Source organism: Aythya fuligula, chromosome 15 (genome assembly GCF_009819795.1).
Source record: "Aythya fuligula isolate bAytFul2 chromosome 15, bAytFul2.pri, whole genome shotgun sequence".
NCBI lineage: Eukaryota > Metazoa > Chordata > Aves > Anseriformes > Anatidae > Aythya > Aythya fuligula.
Window position 1 is genome coordinate 7828026 of NC_045573.1, and position 21783 is coordinate 7849808.

A 21783-nucleotide genomic window follows, 5' to 3' on the forward strand; every position below is an offset into this window, starting at 1 on the left:
ACCCAGCACAGCAGGGCTTTTTTTTTTTTTTTTCTTTCTCTTAAATAATTTTTTTGCGTTTAGCAGCCCCTGTATTTCCAAAAGGAGGAGCCCAACTGCTCCCTCTACGCACCATTTCCACGTTACAAATAAAAAACCTTATGTATTTTATTTATTTATTTTTTTTTTACATCCCCACCTCAACATCCCGTCCTGTCCCAACCCCCCAGAGGCGTGAGGGCCCGGCCGCCACCCCCCACCGCTGCCACCTTGGCACTGCTGGAGGCTGAAAGTCTAAAAAAAACAAAAAAAACAAACAACATAAGAGCCACGTGTCAGGATGTGCTGCTGCAAAGCTCAAACCCCACTTCGGTTGAAGAGTGAAAGCCCAGACTCAGCAGGATGTTTCCCCCCCGCTTTGCTGCAGCCCGCACAATGCCCCAGCAGCAGGCCGAGCAGGCCCCAGGCCCCAGCAAGGTGCCTGGGGCAGGTTCTTGGGCACTCACACAGGTCTGACCCTTCACTAGACCCAAGGGGCTGCAGTTGGGAAAAGATACCAGCTTGTCTAGGGTAAGATAGCATCTGCTAACGCAGCCCAATTTAATTCTGTAGTTACAGCAGTCCACTTAAACAGGAGAGCAGGAATAACCCTGCCCCAGAGCTCCTGGCCACCTCAGCTCATTGCCTCCCAGCAGGCCCAGCTGCTCCCAGAGCCCCTGTGTCCCTGTAACGCCCCTCAAGGTGGCTGCCAGGCCTGACCCTGCCTGGCCAAAACCTTCCTGTGCTGCTACAGGTACTGTGGAACGAGGGTATGGACACACAGGTGTGAAGGGGATCCTCACCCCTGCTACGGTTTTGCACATTCAGACAGGTTTAGGGAGCCTGAGCAAGCTGTCCTCCAGCACATCCCTATGCAGCAGGGGGCACAGCACCCAGAGATGCAGCTTTTTTTTTTTTTTTTTTTTTGGGGGGGGGGGGGGGGGGGGGGGCAAGAGGCTGTAGGCAGGAGCACAGCTCCTGGGTGTTCTTGGAAGGGCTGCTTGGTGCCCCAGAAACTTTTGTGAGGTACCAACACCAGCCCAGAGAGGTGCTGGCTCCTCTGCTGCAGGCAAGCTCAGCCTCTGCCCTAAAACATCTGCCTTGGCTGCAGAGAAGCTTCCCTCAAACACTGAAGAAATATGTATACCCGAAACTTACCAGGGCACAGGTCCCCCCCAAAGCTGGATCACTAACTTTGTCATTTTACTTGTATCAGTTAAGATGAGGATCATGGGACTTTTTGCAAATTAAAAGTGAACTTACTGGAAAACTCGAAGCTACCTGCCACATTATATTGCTTTCCTGACGCAGGAGTTAGAGAAGAACAAGGACTCACCCCTTTTATTATGCCCAGACTCTGGACCAGACCTCATAGCGAGCTCTCCATAAAGTGTTCAGATCCCCCAGAGTGGGAGGCACATGAGCCCCCCCTCCCTTCCCCCAACTTAAACCTGAAAACAACCTGACTCACCACCAGAAGCACTGGCCTAGAATCCAACTGGAGGCTCAAGCAAAATCCTCCCTTTTAAAATGCAGATGAGAGGTCCTGATTTGGCTCACCTAAACTACACCTTCATCTGTTAGCAGCCACTCTACTCTCAGAAGTGAAATTACACCTGTGAGGAAAATAGCAAGATTCAAGTCAGTCCTACAGACCAGTAATTAGGAAACAGACATTTCTTATTTATATTCTTCAGCTGGAAGCATTGTCTCCATGATTTCTGACTGATGCAATCCCTGCTTCCTTTGTTCCACCTGCCAAACACTCCAGCTCTCAGAGACAGCAGCTGAGGCATAAGACTTGCAATGCCAAGTATCACTATTTTTCTACCTTACTGACACTAAGAGTGGAGTGAAGAGGCCCCACTAGGGCTTTTTTGTTTTAAGAATCTACTATTTCATATTGTTTAAACTATACAGTTACAATGAATTACACCTGTCCAATTAAAACAAAAAAGCAACAGTAAGTTTTAACAGTTTAAAAGGGCTAGTATCAGTTTATTCTAGAACATAAAGGGGAATAAATCAGACTGAAATGACAGTGTCATTAGATATTATACCCATTACAAAGAATTCCCACCTTGTATCCCCCAGACCAAATATTTCCATTTTTTTCTCAGGACCAAGCAATGACTGGAAGCATACAGATGTGTCTGAAACAGTCCTGCCAGTGAGTGCTACAGTCATTATTTTATTCCATATTAGTTACAGACATTGCAGGAGTAATCAAATGTAAAGAAATCAACACATCGACCTTTTAGTTTTCTTGATAAAATCACTGATTTTCTTGTTACACATCTAGTGATTTCCTCTGAGTTATCCTCTAAGTGTTGAAAGTGAATGAGAACAGGGATTGAAAAGAACAAAATAAAAAAGGATTTCTGGAGGCTTGCAATAGTAGGATTGAACTTTGGCAAATTAAAACAAACAAAAACACCCCATGTGCAATGACTAAAACTCTACTGAGAAAAGTGACAAAAGAGAACTTTATTGACCAGCCAGAATAAAAACAAACAGTGTGATGCAGGCAATTAGTATTTGCATATGCAAAATGACCATGCAGTCTGGTATACAAACAGAGGCTTCCATCTTGCTGTCCTTGCCCAAGCAACACTCCCAATGACATTCAGAAATACTACACCCAGGTAAATTATGCCAAGCCTCAGATTTATTTTCACATTTAAAAAAATACAGATTTATTCATTGTGAATAGATTAAAAATACACCATATAGCAGTATCATTCAAGAAGTCTATCAAATAGTTTCTCTTCAAAAGAATGTCATAGAACAACTTGTGCATCTTTCTGTAAACAATTTTAATTTTCGAATTATTGACAGTCCTACTTATTGTATAGCTAAATAATATATCGCCTTAGGACTCTGTAAACAAAGTATTAATCACGTGTATACATTTGCATGTCAGATCTACAGAGAACTGTCAGCAAATTTAGCAACTACTGAACTGAACAAATGAAACTATGTCAAGAAGTGTCAATAATTATACTCTAGAGTCTTTTACTTACATATTTCGGATGGTCACATTCAATCTCCTCTCCTCCCTACATAGCTGGTGGGGTTGCACATGCTTCCTTCTCTAGGAAAACCTCAAACACTTGGCATTAACACCTTACATGGAAAACAAAAAGTTTTGTCTGCATTAGTTATAATGCCTACACTGTATCAGTTCTGCACAAAACACTGACTGTTCTTCAGAGATGAGTGGCACATTCACTTTTCACTGACAAGTGATGATTTAATGCTATGCACTGAAAGAGCAAAAAGGCCACATCCAAAACAGACTTTAGGTACCTAAAGCAGAACTTTGGATAGGCATTTATATCTGTGCCATGATAAGTCAACCACCACCATGTATTTGTCCTTACATTTCTCTTTTCAGATTATGCAAACAGGATACAAAATTTCAAGTGTTTGGGGATAATGTTTTCTCCTTAAAATCAGTAATTTTCTGTAACTGACATTTAAAACCATTAAACCATCCTCAGTCTCTTCTGAAGAACAGAACTGTCTTTTAGGACGCTTAGTTGTAAACTGTAGAAGATGCTAAAATTCAGATGAAAACTCCCAAACACTAATTCCACAGAGAATAAGCTTTGTAATGTATGGTAGTATTTAATAAATTACCCAGTGTAATCTGGACATTTGTAAAGCTATGTGTATATCCTTCATCAATCAGCTCAAATCTATCATGAAGTATCATGTGAAGTTACTTCATGAATCATAAGACAGCAGATAAAACACACAAAGCCATTTAAACCAGATAAATTATCTTCTATAATAATGGCTGAATCAACATCCCCTAAGTTTTTCAAATGTCCTTCTGAAAATGAGAACACACTTCCCAGCATTTCAAGTGAAACTTCTTAGCTTTGCTGAAAATTGAGATGTCACTGTAAAAATAACTACACATTACTAATATATTATAGATCTTGCTATTGTACATCACTGGGCAAATACCGTATGAGATCAGTAGAATTCTACACAATAAGGTTATTATATGGTACAAAATGTAAAAATGAGAGAGGTAGCTGGATTCCTCACCTCATCAGAAACATTAGTGATTTTCTGAAAATACGCAATGCTGGTAATCACACACATTGTACCCAGAAGAGCCTCACTGCTAATCTGAAGCTTTTTTTTTCCCCCTCCTCCTCTCCAAAGCATATGGATTCTATCTGGAATTACTTTGAGAAGGAAACGGTGCCTATTGATAAAGTGGGACTACTTATTAAGAGTAGCTGCATGCTTGGCATGCTTAAATTGAAAATCTATATCCACATGCAAATTTGGTGAGATACACCAAAAATGAAGAAATGCTGTGAATCTAGGAAAAAATGAAATATTCTGTGTGTGGCAAGAAGAAAAATGCAAACATACTGATCATTTACTATGTGAAAAGCAGGACATGTGAAACCCAAGTAGACATCAGCTTCACTTCTCCCAAAGCAAACAAGAAACGACATAATTCAGGCCACTCAGTTCTAACAGTTCATATATATATATATATATATATATATATATATATATATATATATATATATTATATATATATATATATTATATATTATATATATATATATATATGTAAAGGTCAAGTGTGTCTGCATTACAGCTTTAAAACACTGACAGAAGTGCACTATGGTACCCTGCATACTGCCTACATTTGGATTTCCACCCTCAAAAAATTAGAAAACTAAAATACAAAAAATAAACTGGTAACGCCACATAAAAATATATCTTTTTAGCTGCAAACACAGTATATAAAAAAATTTATATACAAGAACTGCTAATTGCAGTGTCATTCTTCCATCATCGCCCAAGCCTCTTCTGCTTTTTGGTAGTACTGATTTGCCAGTCTGCCCTTCATAGCTTCCATTGCTGCTTCTGCTGCTTCTGTGTAGAGCTCACCTAGAAGAGGAAACAGCATCAAGTCATGTTGACATGGTAAAGTAAAACCATCTGTTTATCCTGAAGCAATTAAAGGACAAAAAGAGAAACTGAGGTCAAACTACACAGCCAGATCTGAGTGCCGCTGTGTATTCAGAGTTACACCAGCTGGGAGTCTGTCTTTCCCTCTACGTTCAGAGTTACATGCCTGGCTGCTGATGGCTCTTCAATATATTTATGAGGATCATAAACATGCCTGGCCCATGGGAGCCCCCAACAAGATCATAAAAACTTAGATGCCTGACATATAGATTTATACAATAAGACAATGCTATGTAAGACCTGGAAGTTATGGGTGCAACTCAAAATACAAGCAGCAACCTGCAGTTCTGTGGCTTCACAGGCAGTGAAAGTGCTTGCTAGCCACTCAGCATGTCACACGATTAGACCAGGCACCACCCACTACCCTGTCATCAGCAAAATCTTTTTTCACCATTTTCAGCCTTATATCAACCCAGTGTCGTTGCAGCTCCACCTACAAATCCGAGGGTACTGACCCTCTCTACATATTTTGTAACAGCTGAATTAGGAAATTTATTTTTGGGGTACCTCCTGGGGGAGAAGGAAAAGCGGGATTACTAATTACAGAAAAAAATGCAGACTTGCCTGATCTCTGTGGATCCTTATCCAAGTGGAACCCTCCTGTCATCAACATCTCTGCTTCCCTGGCCAGGAGCAGATACCGGGGCTCATCTTGAGTGCCATCATATTCACCTCCCTCGTCATAGTCAGTCATGTTCAGGGCAGCATTGTACCAGTACAGCGCCTCCTTCCAATCCTGTGCTCTGAAGTTAAAAATTATATAGAAGACAATTACCTTAAGAAACAAATGCACTTTGCACTGGAGATTAAGAATTCCATTTTGCACTAGATTCTCAGAGTCTTTAGCGGTCACTATGCCAAGTGAGGATGGGGTCACTTTGTGCAGTAATAACAGATGAGAAATTATATGAAGTTTCTCGAACTCCTACGCGAACTTTCATTATTAATTACATGCTTTAGGTCTGGCATTTCTGTTTGTAAAGATAACTGATTCAGAAGTCACAGAATTTGTTTCATACTTTAAAAATAGCTACTTTTACATTGAAAATACTCAGTGCACTTCAATGAGAAACGTCACATTATTTTGAATCTCACTATTGCCAAGAGGTTCACTGTTGTGCAAAACAGAAAACAAGTAAATAACAAACACATGCTACAATACAAAAGCAAAGAAATAGCTATCCTAACTTGTTATATTTGTACTTAAGGCAATTAATATTTATCCATTTTTTAAAGACTCATCTAAAAGGCTAAAAAAATCAAACTCATATATTGTGTAGCCTTTTGGCAAACTATGATCTACTTGTTAGTCAAAGTGCTGCTCCTAACCCTCCTATCAAGATAGGAGTGCTGGCTAAACTAAGAGAGACTTACTGATGTAAGTGCATTTTTAGACTTCATAAAACTTAAAATCATACTTAGTTGAAAGTAATATCCTTTGTTTTAAGACAATGCTCCTGTCAAACTTCCATTTCTACTTTTATTATGCGAAGGAATGGAAGACTAACAGTGACAAATACTTCATTTATGTGACTGCATCTTGACTATGGTCAGTTTATGACTTATTTTTCCTGTTCTATGGGTTCTTTCACAATTTAATTAGGAAAAAAAAACCAGACCACTTTTTAAAAACAGCTTTTAAAAAAATCACTAAAGAGGAGACATGGCAGTTGTAAATATTTTTTACTTATTTTTAAGGTACTATTTCTCCAGGAGAACCTTGTGTTCATTTCCCCCCTAACTCTAAGATCTTCAGTTACGCAACTCCCACTGAAATCAAGAGAGTTTTAGCACCAACTTTAGAGCAAAGAAAACCGTTCATCATAGGGAACTTTTGGTATGAGGGCTGAAATCAAGCACGTAGGTGGACAAAATATGGATGCCCAGTAGCAGAAATAGGTCTCTGATTTTCTTTCTGTGTTGATGTATCATAGCCTAAACCCTTTTTTTTTTTTATTCATACCTGGGTTAAGTTTGAAGTTACTCCAAAATACTGTTCCACAGCATTATGACATAACAGCTCTTCATGTGAAAGGAAGGTATGTAGCAATTATATAAGTTAAGTTACTCAGTTGCACACAGTACCTGTCTGAACCAAGATTTACACCCGTATCATATGCTCTTGCTACCAGGATCATGGAAGGGCGGTCTCCAGCTTCTGCTGCTCTCAGCAAGTAGTCAAATCCTTTTTTTCTATTCTCTTTTGTGTCCTAGTAAAAGAGACAAAACCTCTAGAATACATGCTGAGTAAAGTCATCCCTTCCTCTAACACTAAACGCTGTTTCTCCATGTCTATAATGTTTGCAAGTGTTTAATGTCTGAGAAACAGGCCCAGCCATGAACTGCTGAGGAGCTGATTAGTAAAGATCACTTCAAAATGTTTCCTAAAGGTATGTAGTGACTTGCTCACAAAATTATGAACAAGCAGCATTTTTAGTTCTTTATCTAAGTCCTTAACTACAAAGCCACCTATTTTCTCTGAAGAGACTACAGAACACCTAACCGTGGTTTTTATTTTATCTCAATTTCCTCCTATTTTTATATTCATTTTCCAGGGGAACACAATTCTGGATTGTTTTTGTTTTTTTCTTTCATCTTTATTGCTTACCTCCAGAGTAACTTCAGAAAGAATGTGATGTGACAGCTGAGAGCACATGAGTCCTAACCCAACAATGGCTTCCAGCTCCCCACAGTCTGCAGCATGCTCCAGGTGAAACAGAGCTGACTCCTGATCCCATTCTTTGTCTTTCTCACAGAAACGTCCAGCCTCATGGTAGCGAACCATGGCCAGGTGAACCTAGAATGCAATAGTACAGGAAAGATACACAAATATTAAGTACAGATCTGATTCTTCAAAAGCCCTGTGCCTATACTTCACTTAGGCACAAAGTACTTCTCTGAGGTGACTACTTAAATCTAGTTGTGTGTGTCACTGCAGAATCAACAGCAGGATCCTTGCCAAAGGAGCCCAAATATTGCAAGTCCAAAAGCAGATGGAACACATGGGTTCCTGAGCTTAGAACTGCTTTATAAAATATGATTAGGTGACAGAAAGCTATACACTTGTTATTTATTTTCACCTGCACAATTAATACATGCAGCGAAGCACCTGTAATAAGTAATAAATACAAGATCTCTTTTTTCCATCTGGAAAGAACAGAATTACTAGACCCATCCTACCTTCCCAAGGATTGACTTCCCAATTTTCTTTTCAAGTTCTAGAGCATTAAGCCTCTGAATTTCTTGAGCGACACAGGATGGTCTGTGGATGTGGACTCGGGAAGAATTGTAGAGATTCCATTTCTCCACACTGATCTGAAACATGCAATATACTATTATTTCTATTCCAAAATTTAAAATTTTCTATTATTCAAAAGGATTACCATCCAGAAATCAAAGCCCACATTAATACTGTCATTTATTAGTAAATGCTGTCATTTAAGATACGGCTTTCAGAAGTCACGTTAGCAGCTGAATAAGCGTTTGTGTTTCTTCAAAGAAAAAACACAGTGAGGCACACTACAACAAGTATCTTCCTTAAATGACAGCAGCTAAGCAAAGTAGCACCTTCAAATTATGAATCAGGAAATAGGTACTTACAAAAATAAGTACCTGGATAATCAAACTGCAAACACTAAGGTTTCCCATGAACAAAATATTAAACCCATACTTTTCTGGTCAGAATTTCAGTTAAAAATACTTTAAATGCTGCTTGCATTCAACAATTCTAGAAGAATGAAAAGTAACAATACACAAGGTGATAGGCAGATACATGTACATGTATTGATGTTTCTCAGAATGACCAACACAAACAAGATCAAACAACTTTTCAACCTCATGGGTGGATGAGAAGTACTAGCCAAGAAGAAAAAAAAATCCTATCAGAAAGCAAGCCATTGGATGTACACATGAAAACACAATAGGGAAAACTACTGACACAGAAATTCAGCCTGTTAAAGCTGTTTCCGTTTCCTGAAACCACAATACATAAACCACTACAAGGAAATTCGTAAAATAATATCTAATTAAATTATCCATTGCTGTCAAAACTTCCCCCCCCCCCTTTCCTTGCAAAACAGAATTGCTCAAGTTTATAGCCACAGAAACTAATTATCACAGAAGCTGTATTTTGCAAAATCATAGATGTCTGCTTTTCTAACTTGGTTAGATATACAGTGGAGAGAGCCATTGTCACATATTTCAAATACTGCAGGTTTTGAAAGTCTTATCCAACCATGTATAAGACAAGCTGAAAAAATAAAGTGCAGAAATTAAATATCTAGTTAGGCAGAAAAAAATCCATAGAACTACAATTTCAAGTGGGAAACCCAGGCAGAATTCCTAATTTATGTTAGGGACCAATTACAGAGGTGACAATTTATTCATAGTTTTCCTTTAATGGAAAAATAAAGGCAAAAACAAACAAGGAAAGAATGTAGAGTGGTTAGTTGTTATAAACAGACATTCTGCAACTGAAAAGGAAGGAAAATTGACATCTGATTTAGTGATGTAATATTAGACAGCAGATGAGTGGAACAAAGGACAATCTGAGTGGTAAACTCATTGTCTATGAACATTTCTGCTTTATTTACCCTTGCAGAGCTTCCCAAACTGTCTTCATCAGATTCATGTCTTCGGTTGTTGTTTGAATGGCCCTATGTTAATGTAAAGATTTGCATCATTTAATTTACAGCAACTGATGCGTGCCAGTTACCCTTCTAGACTACTCCCATCCAGCAAAAATAATGGAGACAATGATCAAAATAGTTTCCAATGGATTTTCTTCTCTCGGTGGTATTATAATATAAAAAGGAACATGCTGAAACAGTACAGAATATGGCATACCCAGGCTTTAATCCTGTAAACTATATATTCCATGACAAATACCTTGCCAACTCAAACGTGACAAAAGGTGTTATCCTTGGAAGCAATACTCTCTTTCCTATCTAAAAATTAAACATCTAGTTAAGGTCTTCAGGTAAAGAAACATATCTTGAAGTTTTTACTTTAAATGAGTAACCAACTAAGCCCCAGGAATTCTGAAGGTGAATGTTATTAACTGAGAACAACATTAAGTTCTGTTCATTAACCTCAAATCATGTAACGTCATAGAAAGTAGAGAGGTTAAGCGTGTCTGAAAACAGGTCATATTCACGGATTCAATATGACAAGAAGCTGGCTATTAATCAATGTTGCTCAAATGCAATACAGAACACTTCAAAAAAACCATAAACATACAACATGCAATCAAATGTAATGTTTGAAATTAAACTCCCCATTACAAACAGTGTTTTTCCTATAAAAGTGTCATTAACATTCCCAAGAAAAATAAGTAATTTTGCAATGTGTGGGAGTTTCTTTCCAACTGTTTTTTCCATTTACAAAGTCTAGATCAAAAGGGATAAAAATGAGATTCTTCTGTGGAATCACTTCAAGTACGAACAGAAGGCCAATTCTGTTAAACCCACAGTCAGATTCTTACCCTATCTCTATGATCCAGATCTTCTAACTCACTTCTTTTTTCACTGGGATATCCACTGTCTCCACCATTTTCAAAATCCTACAGAAGATGAAAAGAAAGCATCACAGAATTAGGACTGCCCTTTGCAAAGATCTCAGCTTGACACTTCCCAGAGAGCAAAACTTCTGCTAGGTTCAATGAGGTATGTTGGGATACTGGATGAAAAGGATTTTATGTTGTGCTGACAGGCAGAATGGTACGTAATGATCCAGAAGGCACTGTCCTAGTTCATGTTCCTTCTTAGATACATAAAAAAAATAATCAAAGACTTGCATACTTGATCAAACCCAGAGTCCATTTAATGTTGTTTTCAGTCCTAGGCAATTAAAAAATAAAACAATTAATGGACAGCCCCTGGTATTGGTGCCCTGCAGTAGGGAAAAATCTCTTTGTAAAGGGATTATCGCAGACATATTGTGGTCTCCTCAGTTGAGGTTCTCTAACATTCCACAGTACAAATATTTGCAGAGACCTAATCAATGGGGATTCTGTTTAGCCTTCATATTATATCAGCTGGCAAAAGTGCCCAAGACACAACATGCAGTCAGGGGAATAGGTACACACTTTAATTATCTGTGAAAATAAACCAGATGCAAGTAAATTTCTGGAGAAAAAAACAGATAGACAATTATTTTAAAATAAAGTGTTCTTCCATTATTAAAAAACAGCAAATCCATGCAAGTAATGTGACCTGCAGCACTGAAAGCAGGGTGAGAGCCTTCACATGCTCTTTCTGAACAAAGCCTTCCAGCCATCCTTCAAAGAGACATTCATTAAGGAACTGCAATCTCATTTTCTGCTGGAAAGATACTTACCCTTTGGTTATCAAGCTGATCGCAGTCTTTGTGAACCAAGTTATCTACTTCATTAAACACCGGCCAATCTAGGAACATAAACACATATATCTTATTTTAAGGATAACATTCTTGATGAGAAAGCTCTAGATACCATCATCTTACTTTTATTAGTTATTTTACAAAAGCATCCCAAAGAAACAAAAACATTAGTTAGCTACACGGAAGTACCTGATTAAATACAACATGCTGAGTATTTAAAACCTGTGTAATTAAACAAGTCACCGCCAAACATTCTGGAACTCCCAAGTTACATATGAGGCTCACTCACGAAGCATGTCCATCTTTTGGCTGTGAGGTGTAGCTGAAGAAGGAGAGCAGGGTAGAGAGTCAAATGCTACATCGCTCATGCTCTCATCTCCAGAGTTTTCAGACAAGCGGGACAGCAGAGGAGGCCGACTACCAGAAATTGTCCTCACCCGGCTGCTGCCACATTTTTCCTCTGTGCCACGTAGAATTGTCTGAGCAGATTCCTTGGCAAATTAACAAGAAAATCCTGTGAATAATGCTTCACTGTATTCTGAGTACGCTACACAAGCCAACATGACTGCATATCAGGGGCCCTCTACAAGAGTGTGGGGTAAATACACACACGTATATATAACTATTTGCTTTGAGAAGTTCTAGACGCCAACAAAATATCAAGTCCTAGCATTACTGCAGTCGTAGGGAGCTCTGTTTAGGACTGAATTTCATTCAAAACTTTTCACCAGATCCCAGTCTCACAAATATCAACTAAAGCTGAGGTCAGTTAAACACAAACAGCTCTATTCTTTATTCTCCCTGAATTAGTGTTGTGACCTACAAAACCTACTAATGATTTCGGCATTCAAAGATGAACTTGGTCCTAAATGTGTTTGTCTTGCAAGATTCCCTATTAATTAAAGTTACAGCATGAATTCAGAGCCTAGTGTGGATAAGTCAACTTTAAACTACTTTATTAGTGATTAATCTGCTTTTATCTGCCATATAAATAGAATATTAGAGTTTTATTTACAGGGCTTTTAAAGTTAAAATAATTCAGCTATACTGCTTAGCTACACTTTTTTCCATCAAGCACTTACAAGCAATTTGTTATTATAATCCAAGGCATCCTTCTCTCTGGATGAAAGATCGAATGGTGCAAGGCCCATGCTTTTGCAAATCTTGTTGCAGGAATGAGAATGAAAGAATAAGGCCATACCTCGAACACCTGTGGCATTGAAAAAAATATTCAATAAGCTTTTTACTTAATGTTTATACGATGGCATACTTATTAAAAGATAGAAGTCCCAAATAATTTTCTAAGAAGCTAAAGGCAAAACTAAAAGGAAAAAAAACCTGTTTCATACTACTGTGCTCAACCGACTTTCATTTTCTGCTTTAAATCCTTTAAGTGCTTTTTAGCCTCTCTGAAATACAAAGTGAAAGTAGCCTGCAAATTCTTCAGAAACTATGTATGCACAGAACATAATAAACCAACGAAACTGGATGCATTGTTAAGAAAGAAACACGTGCCTAAAACTGATCCTGCTTACAAGACTTGCTGTGTCCTATGGATTATTTAATGTATGGACACATGGAGCTTTAAAAATAAGCAAAACTTACCTCTCTATATTCAGCAGTATCCATTCCTGCAACACGGCAAGGAAATTAAAAGAAACGATCATTCTCACATCGCAGGGAGCTACTTAATTTCATTACTTGTCTGGTCTAATAGTAGGCCAGCAGACTTGAGCCAAGATCAGCTCCCATTTTAAATCTGCCTGTGTGTGACAGAAGTTCAAGGACTGCTTACAGTATAAGTTCTGCAGCTGTTTCCAAGGCCCTCAGAAAAGTGCCTGCTTGCTCAGCCAATAGCTGCTAATCAGCATGCAGCAGGAAGAGAAAATAAGCATCCACTAGCTTGTCAAACAGGATAAGCGATTTTACCTAGGTTGCCATCTCCAAAATCTGTACCACTCTCTGTATGTATCTGAGGGTCTGTGTAAAGATCTCCGACTCCCTGGATATCAACAATAATGAGCTGGTGTCCTGAGCGCTCAAAGGTGAAGTGACTGAAGGCCTGCAAGGAAGCATAGAAAATGTCTGAGAAAACTCACCCTTGAACTACCGAGAACAGCAACAATTACTGTGACCACTTACAAATGGCCACTAAAATCACGTAACGATACTAGCAAAACAGAACTGGTATGAACATCATGATGAAAACAGTAAGAGACTAAGAGGATGTAAGGGATTTTTATCCCTACATATACACAGTGTTTTTTATTGCTACGTAGTCACAGTGAGATTATGCTTTCGTATAAGTCCCGGTTGATTGGCTCAAGTGAAATCATGCAAATCAAGCAAACAGAATTTGGCCACCAATTTTAAACAAGGGCCAAACAGAAGCACTAACAGTCCCTGGTAAATTGTTTTTACTAAATACTGCCCTTCAGACTTTATCAGAATATCTAATATCCTATGCAATGGCTAAATTCAATGTTAAGAATTTGCTGGGGAAGGAGTAATTGCTCCCCAGGGTCCAAACAGGGAAGGAAATTTCAGATGCATCTACTAAACACAAAGGATTATCTGTTGCCTCCGTGGCATTGCTTCTCCAACCTGGTCCTGCCCAGAGAAAGGTTGAAAGAAGTAGGGTGAAGGGCAGGAATGGGAACATGCAGGGGGGACTGCTCTATTCCTCCTTGCAGTACTGGACATCCCATTTTCCACTACAGTCTTCACCTTTAGAAGTAGGGAGCATGAGGTGGAGGGAATAACAATGGGCTCTGGAGCCAGTGCAGAATCACTTCTGCATAAAAATCCTGGCTGTGCCTATGAATCAACAAGCTCTGCAGCCCTCGGACACTGCCTCCTGCTGCCAACAGGCAAAGCTCTGGCCCACTTTGCAGAAGGAAAACACGAGCATCCCCTGAATTCTTCTTCCACTATCTGCCTTTACATTTGTGTATCAGATGGTGAAATGTATGTTCGTACTCTTTAAATGCTGAGTTCCAAGTATCAAGTATAAAAAGCCCTTTTCTTTGGCATAAAGCTGAGACATTAGGATCTTCTGGGAAGGCCTCCAAAACACTGCTGCCAGGCCTGGGGGAGGTGAGTGGTGGTGATAGACAAACACTTTAAGTGTAGCAAGTCTCACAGAACACTTTGTTCCCAACTTGTAAAAGCACAGCACTGAACATAAACGTTCTGCTTACGTTAAGTATCATACAAATACCTTAAAAATAGGGGGGGAGGAAGTTAAAATAATATAACCCTCAACTCCCAGTTAAAAAAAAAAAAAAAAAAAAAAAAAACACACTTTTGCTATGCTGATCACTTTGCATTCTTGGCCTGTATTTTAAAAAGCTCTGTGAAACACAAGAATTCCCAATCACTTTAAAACTGTAGCTGTATTTCTATAAGCAATCTCAGATTCACTTACTCAGAGGTTGTGTCTGAAAAACACAAATTGTTATATGTAAATGTGCTAGATGTTTGTTTACATCAGTTAGGTATCTGCCACTTCCTTTTGTGTATTCCTCTGAGGTAACAGCAGCCTACTTAGTACATAATACATGAGATGTCTCCCCTCTGCTTGAACTTGAAGCGAGTTTTAAGAATGTTAATGCCTGTAATTGTAACTAGAGGAACAGGGCTTACAATTTCTGAAGAGTATTAACCATGTTCAACGAAATTAAAAATCAACTGACATTGAAATGTGATAAAAAAATGCTCAGCACTTGAAAAAGCACACCCCAAGTAAGGGGAAGACATACTGCAAAAAGAGAAAATAATTTGGCATTGTTCTGGAAAGGCTGCAATTTCCTCTGTTGGCAGTAATGCAAAATCTCTGCACAGAGCCAACAAATTGCTTGCAGCAGGCTCTGTGAAAAGCATTAAACAAAGCCTCACTTGCGGAGTAAGACGAATGTTGTCGTCTCGCACAAATCCAGAATTTGAGTTGTATTTGATGTATTTGCCCTCAATGTAATGTTCCAGATGAAAAAGAGGCTTTCCAGGTCTGTTCTTCATTTCAATAATACAGGTCTGTACTATATCCACCTGGGAAGGGAAGAAAAATAAACAATGACTAACAGAATACTGCCTTCAGATTAATGTGTGTGAATGCTCCAGCTGTGAAAACTTTGCCAGCAAAAGAAGCCAGACAGTTGCCAAGATCTGCCTGTTTAACAAGGGGGTGGAGGAAGAGTCATGTGCTTCTTAGGTAACTGGGGAAATTTCATAAATTAAAAGCAGTCACTTAAACACAGACCATTTCTGCAAATAATCACACTGAAAAAAATTTAGTGCAAGTTGCCTTTCTTTTTATTTCCTTGGGTACCTTAGGAGTGTGCTGCAAAGAGTGTGCTCCAAACAGCAGAACATACAGTAACTACTGCACAACTTGTAGAAATGCCTCTTCAAAGGAGGACTGAAGACCCTCTACCATTCACATATTTCTGTATCTTGCCCCACCTCCACACAGACTATCCCAGAGGCACTCCTAAAGGAGAAAGCATCACAACTTTCCTGTTGTTTGCATCTTTCTCAGGTGGCATTAAAAACTTATCTAGGTTCCTCTCTGAGCACTTCACCCTATGTCTCGTCTTGCTATTTTGTGACAGTTGTTATTTAACCCTTGTACAGAAGGCAATGCACATAGTCCACAAATTCAGAAGCACTTCCTATTTTTGACAATTAAGTTGTCAAAGCCCCCACGTCGAGGCATACATTTTGACCCAAGCATCCTGTCACATCTCACACGTCACTTGCAGTCTGTGGCACGGTCAAGAGCAGGACCCAAGTTCCCACAGCAGAAGCACAGTTCCGTCCCAATGTTTGCTTCCACTCAACTGAAGCCACAGTTCAAGTCAGGCATTCGCTACCAGCAGTGAATTAAAGCAGCTTATGTATCACAGATTCACAGAATTTCTAGGTTGGAAGAGACCTCAAGATCATCGAGTCCAACCTCTGACCTAACGCTAACAGTCCCCACTAAACCATATCCCTAAGCTCTACATCTAAACGTCTTTTGAAGACTTCCAGGGATGGTGACTCCACCACTTCCCTGGGCAGCCTGTTCCAATGTCTAACAACCCTTTCGTATGTATGCTGATACATACCACAGACACAGTGAACAAAGAGGAGAGACTGGCTGAGAATGCACGACAGTTGCAGTCCTTCATCCTTGTATTTTAATTCTTGTCTTTTAACAAGCCAATTGCTCTGGAGATGGTTTTGTCTGGGACTCAAAGATCAGCTTTGACCAGCTGCTATCCAGCTTACCACCATAGAAAAGTGCAGAGCTATACTGGCTACATTTATAAGACTGTATAAAATGCTTACCATGGACACCAGAAATATGATCCACAACACAGCAGAACCCCTCTTCCCAAATCTTATGTGTTTATGCACATCCCTTGCAAAGAGGATGGGAACTTCTCTTGATGCCCTAAGCCTGGTCTGACACACTAACCACCTGGCAGTTTCATATGTCTTAATGCTTTGTAGTTAACACAGTGTGCTGACATTATCACTGAGTGACCTAAAGAAGACAAAGGTACAGCATCTTCGTTTTTTGGAGAGTTCTTGACTGTTCCTCAGAAATCTGTACCTGAACAGCTTCATAATGTTACCCAGGTTCTCAGCTCTTCTTAAAATCAATGCTAGGGAGGTGTCAAAATGGGCTTACAAGACTTAAGCACTTACCTCACTGGAGCACTAACAGTTAAATGCTTACTGAGACTGCTGCTGGCAATAAATAGTCACATCTCTGGTTATCTGAAAAGCAGCTGGGCAAATATCAAAAAGAGCAAGGCAAACACCATTTTATTTTGGTCTTCAGTCAACAGCTGAGAGCAGTCAAATATTCACAAGCCCACGTGACTAATTTTGGATATGCAAAGCAATTTCTGCATTTACTTCATTAAAAACAACTACCATTTAATGGAAAACACAGCAGGGCAGAAGACTCAACAGTTACATTTAATAGAACATGAACAACTAATCCTCTCTAAATACATCTGAAACCTATCTAATAGAAGAGCAAGACCGATTTTTTGCATAGCATAAAGTTTTGCATAGAAAAGATTTTGCATAGCAAGAACTTTGAACGTACCTGTTTTGGTGGTTTGTGCCGATTGTACTCTTCTCCCCAGAGTTTTGCTTCCATCTGAAGTCGGACATCCTCAAAATATACCTCCCTGCCTACGCTCTCTATGTACTGCTTGGCAACATAGTTATAGGCACCTTTCCAGTTCTGCGTGTGTAAGAAGTTGGACAGCTTTTTCCTGAAAGACAAACCAGTTTCTGATAAAAAGAAAACCAATAATTTTAATTCAATTTTCCCCTTTTCTCCGTCTCTGCCGACAAAGCCAAGCCATGGGATCAGGATTACTCTCAGTCTGGACTGGATCTTATGTTATATACCAGATATTTTATATGAAAAGCAAAGCACAGGTAGGGAGCAGAAGAACAAGCAACATCCTGTATGAATGGCTGGGTCTTGCCAAAGTGCCTGTTTCATTTGACTGCTGCTTTTACTTTGAACTTCCTCCTTTTCTGATTTCTTTTTCCCTCCCCACACCCAGAAAAAACAGACTGAAGGGTTGCTGCCATCTTAACACCCTGTTCTACAGCCAGCAATTATTTTATGCAGAAATGAGCAGGGAGTGGCATTTCAAGTAAACTGAGGGAAGACAAATCTCTCCTGTAAGAAGAGCAAACTGCTGCTTTCTCAACACACAGGTGATAACTATCCAGTATCCCCACTGTTCCCAGAAAGTGGAGTGCAGATGACAGTTCTTCCTCTGATTTTAACTTTTGTTCATGTGCAAATCTTTAATCCACAGATCCCTCAAGAGTGAAGAAAAAAGACTGACAAGAGAGGATCTGCTGGCTGCCAAGAAATAGACTAAGCAGTGGTTGTAGAAGATGCCAACATTCAAATCAAACAGGGAAAAAAACGTTACCAAGGATTTCAAAGCAGTCAGTCTTCTATCCCAGAGCAGCCAGATCAATTTATATAGGACACACAGGGAAAGGAGGAAAGCACTTCTCCCTTCCTTCCCCTCCCCCAAATGACTTAATTCAACAGAAAAGCTGGCAAAAAATGTATTAAAACCCATCTACTGTGGCAGCAGTCATACTGCTGGACACCCCAAGACAGTCTGATGGGAGAGGAGTATGAAAGAGTACCTAGAGTAAGGCATGGCTGGCTACCAAGCAGTTCTACTCTGCTCAGTGACAATCAATGGTTCTGAGCCTTCCTCGGTGCTGTGGCAAATTGAACATTTTGAGAACTCAGTAGCAGCAAATGCTCATCCATCCCACTTCTTTCTTCCCTCTCTCACTCCCAAGACCTCGGTACAGAGCTAGAAGTGCACAGAGGATCTAAAGGAAAAGCAACTGCAGATAGTCTGTCATCCTGCAGGGATAGACAGTCACTGTAACAGAGGCCTTGGAAAGAAGGAACAGGTGAGGTAAGAATTACAGCTACGATTTGAAACTTCTCCAGTTCTCTGAAGAAATAAATTTATCTCCATAAAACAAGCCAGCTCATGTGCTCTTCTAAAGCCAACACTCTGCAGTTCACTGAGCCAAGAGCAGCTAATGCTGTCAGTTCAACGACTAAAGACTTGCAGAGTTGCAAAAATCTAGAAGAGAGCTCCAGATGGGAAATATCAGCACACACTGAGAGTTATGGAAGACCGAAGAGCAGGAAGCTGACACACAACTTACATACTTTCTTTGTACAATAGATTAAGCCACAAGAATAAACTTCTGTGTCACTACTCAAGATATTCTCTAATGTGGAATTTGGTCATTCAGAAACAAGAACTAAAAGCAATGTCAGCAGACTAAGATTTGTTAATGTCCCAGGCTTTTATACTGCTGTTATCTATCTGGCTTTGCAAGAGCAGAGCCACCAGCATGAACAGATACCAAACCAATACAAAACTGAAGGACTGAAGGATTACATTGCCCCCTTTTTCCTCAAAGTTCAAAGCATCATGTTACTGTCATTCAGGAATCTCTCTTCCCAGAAGTGAAACCAGACCTGAAATGCAATTCCTCCAGATTCTGCAGCTGCAAAGAAGAGGGGAGGAGGCAGCTTAAACACACACATTTTCCAGGAAACATTCATCTTCAGAGCCTGGAGAGGGTGGAATGCTCTACTTGCACAAACCGATTCATAGCCAGATGCTGATGCCCACAGGCACATTTCCTAACACTCTCTGGGGAAAAAAAAATGTTCCTCCTCTGTCTTCTCCCACACTTCACCGTTCTGGAAAGAATAACTATTAGCGTTCAAACCCTGCCTTACTCAGAACAGGATGACTGGTACACGTGATCCAAAGTGAACTGCGAGAATAGCCCTCTTTACCGAGGAAGGCCTTCTGAGTTGAGATTGCATGATCTCAACTGTTCTTCCCCTTTTTCTGTGCCTAAATATGGGCCTGAAGCTGGCCTTCAGGCTGCACACACAGTCTCATACCAAAGTCAAAGACATAGCACACTAGGAACCCAAGAAAAATGAAACAAAACTGCTGCTTCTGTACTTTTATGAGTATTTTGCCTCCAAGAGATGGTGAAGATAGCATTAATTTATGAATTGCTCGCTGAAAGGCTGATTATACTTGCTGGAACTGGGCATAATTACATGTTATCCATCCCATCGTGGTTCCAGTAAATGCTATGGATTGGCTTTTCAAAGCAAGCCCACTGGATGCCTGCATCACACTCACTTATGTTTCCCTTAAGACAATGCTCTGCTTTCTGAACCCTACTCCCTGTGCTGCAGATGGAGTCGCACAAACAGGAATAAGTGCCTCAGCTGTGTCTTTCAGAAATGCACAGCAGGGAGCTAATGGGGAGCTGCACTTTACATAATTTCCACATCTATGAGAAATTCCAGTCACCACAGAAGAACACAGTGCAACAAAGATAAAGTTAGCAGACACTTACGTTCTGAAACATTCTCGCATTGCTCCACGGCCAAAGGGCTAGGGAAAAGAAAAAACAAAAACCCATCATTGTCATGTCCACAAAGTTAATTTCTATCCAATAAGAGACGCAACCATGTCCTCCCTCTTTAGAAAGTAGTTCTCAAGCAGGAGCTATGCCATATCTCTACCCTTAAGGAAAACTGAAAGCCCACAGGCCATTTAAAACAGGAATTTGGGGAGAAAAGACATTGGGAATAAACCTTCTTCCTCAATATCCCATCAGCAGACATTCTACGGCTTTTAAAGATGCCATTTAAATTCTCTCTCCAGTTTGGAATCGGCTCTGTTGCAACTGCCTAGTGCAGCTGGCTTCAGACCTCAAGGCCTCCTCATTTTGGCTTCCACACAGGATATGCCACACAGAGCAGCACTGCCCGAGACATCAGATTCTACATCAGAAGCACAGAGCAAAGTGACTGCAACACACTACCAATCCTGTGATTTAACTGGAATATGCAACTAGCTTCTACCCTCGCATACCAAAACTTCAGTCTGTTTTCATCATAAGATCAGAAATTATTTGGAAGCACACAAAATAATAGGCCTATTGCCAGGCAGGGAGATGAGGCCAGCAGGAAATGGGAGGGCTGAGATGGGAAAAGACATTTCTGGGAAAGAAACAAATGCCTCTAACGCTGCTGATGGGGAAAGGCTGACTCCATGTTCTACTCTATTCAGTGGAGAAAAGGCTGCTGGGATACCAAAACATTATGGATGAACCAAAATATATAAAAAAAAATAGAGGATGTAGGAGAAGAGAAGAATCAATGCTTTTATATACAAGACAAACGTTTTGCTGCCACTAGTCAGTAATAAGAAGTGACAAATTTGACTGCTAATAAACATGAAGGACTGCGTGATCTTACTTGTGAAGCCATCTTGATGAGAACTTCATCTTCAACCCAGTTCCCAGTAACTGCATTGTACCTACAAAATCAGTAGTTACAATCAGAGTCATTTAGGTTGGAAAATATCAAGTCCAAACATCAACCTAGCACTGCCAAGTCTACCACTACACCATGTCCCTAAGCACCACACCTACATGTCTTTTGAGTACCTCCAGGGATGGTGACTCAACTACTTTCCTAGGCAGCCTGTTCCAATACCTCACAACCCTTTCAGTGAAGAAAATTTTCCGAATATCCAACCCTGGCGCAACCTGAGGCCATTTCCCCGTCCTAAAGTTGTGCCTCTTAAAAAGAATGCAGAGGGAATGCAAATCCTCCCATCCCAGGCACCTATCCTTTCTCATCTCCAACTGACGGCTTAAGAGTCCTGCTGCCACTCTACACAACTTCTAATCTTCCCACTGTGCTTTTGGCCTCCTTTGGTGGTTAGTTCTTCAGGTGGGAAAAAATAAATACTTACAGTTCTTCAAAGGGACACACTGAATCCTATAGATGATGAA

General features: G+C 40.0%; 1 protein-coding gene across 3 annotated transcripts in view; it reads right to left on the reverse strand.

Moving 5' to 3' along the window:
- Positions 1 to 4583: 4583 nt before the first annotated feature.
- EEF2K (eukaryotic elongation factor 2 kinase) overlaps positions 4584 to 21783 on the reverse strand; it is a 28049-nt gene continuing 10849 nt past the window's right edge. For 2 of the 3 annotated variants that reach the window (XM_032197633.1, XM_032197632.1), the window contains 15 exons: positions 21242 to 21302; positions 20335 to 20372; positions 17486 to 17657; positions 15280 to 15429; positions 13312 to 13444; positions 12465 to 12592; positions 11672 to 11873; positions 11362 to 11429; positions 10508 to 10585; positions 9618 to 9680; positions 8206 to 8340; positions 7634 to 7822; positions 7111 to 7235; positions 5590 to 5768; positions 4584 to 4944 (listed from right to left, as the gene is read on the reverse strand). In XM_032197633.1, coding sequence (XP_032053524.1) covers positions 4835 to 4944; positions 5590 to 5768; positions 7111 to 7235; positions 7634 to 7822; positions 8206 to 8340; positions 9618 to 9680; positions 10508 to 10585; positions 11362 to 11429; positions 11672 to 11873; positions 12465 to 12592; positions 13312 to 13444; positions 15280 to 15429; positions 17486 to 17657; positions 20335 to 20372; positions 21242 to 21302 — 1831 coding nt within the window. In that variant the 3' untranslated portion in view covers positions 4584 to 4834. The remainder of the gene's footprint in view (positions 4945 to 5589; positions 5769 to 7110; positions 7236 to 7633; positions 7823 to 8205; positions 8341 to 9617; positions 9681 to 10507; positions 10586 to 11361; positions 11430 to 11671; positions 11874 to 12464; positions 12593 to 13311; positions 13445 to 15279; positions 15430 to 17485; positions 17658 to 20334; positions 20373 to 21241; positions 21303 to 21783) is intronic. The other variant, XM_032197634.1, reaches the window with a different exon arrangement.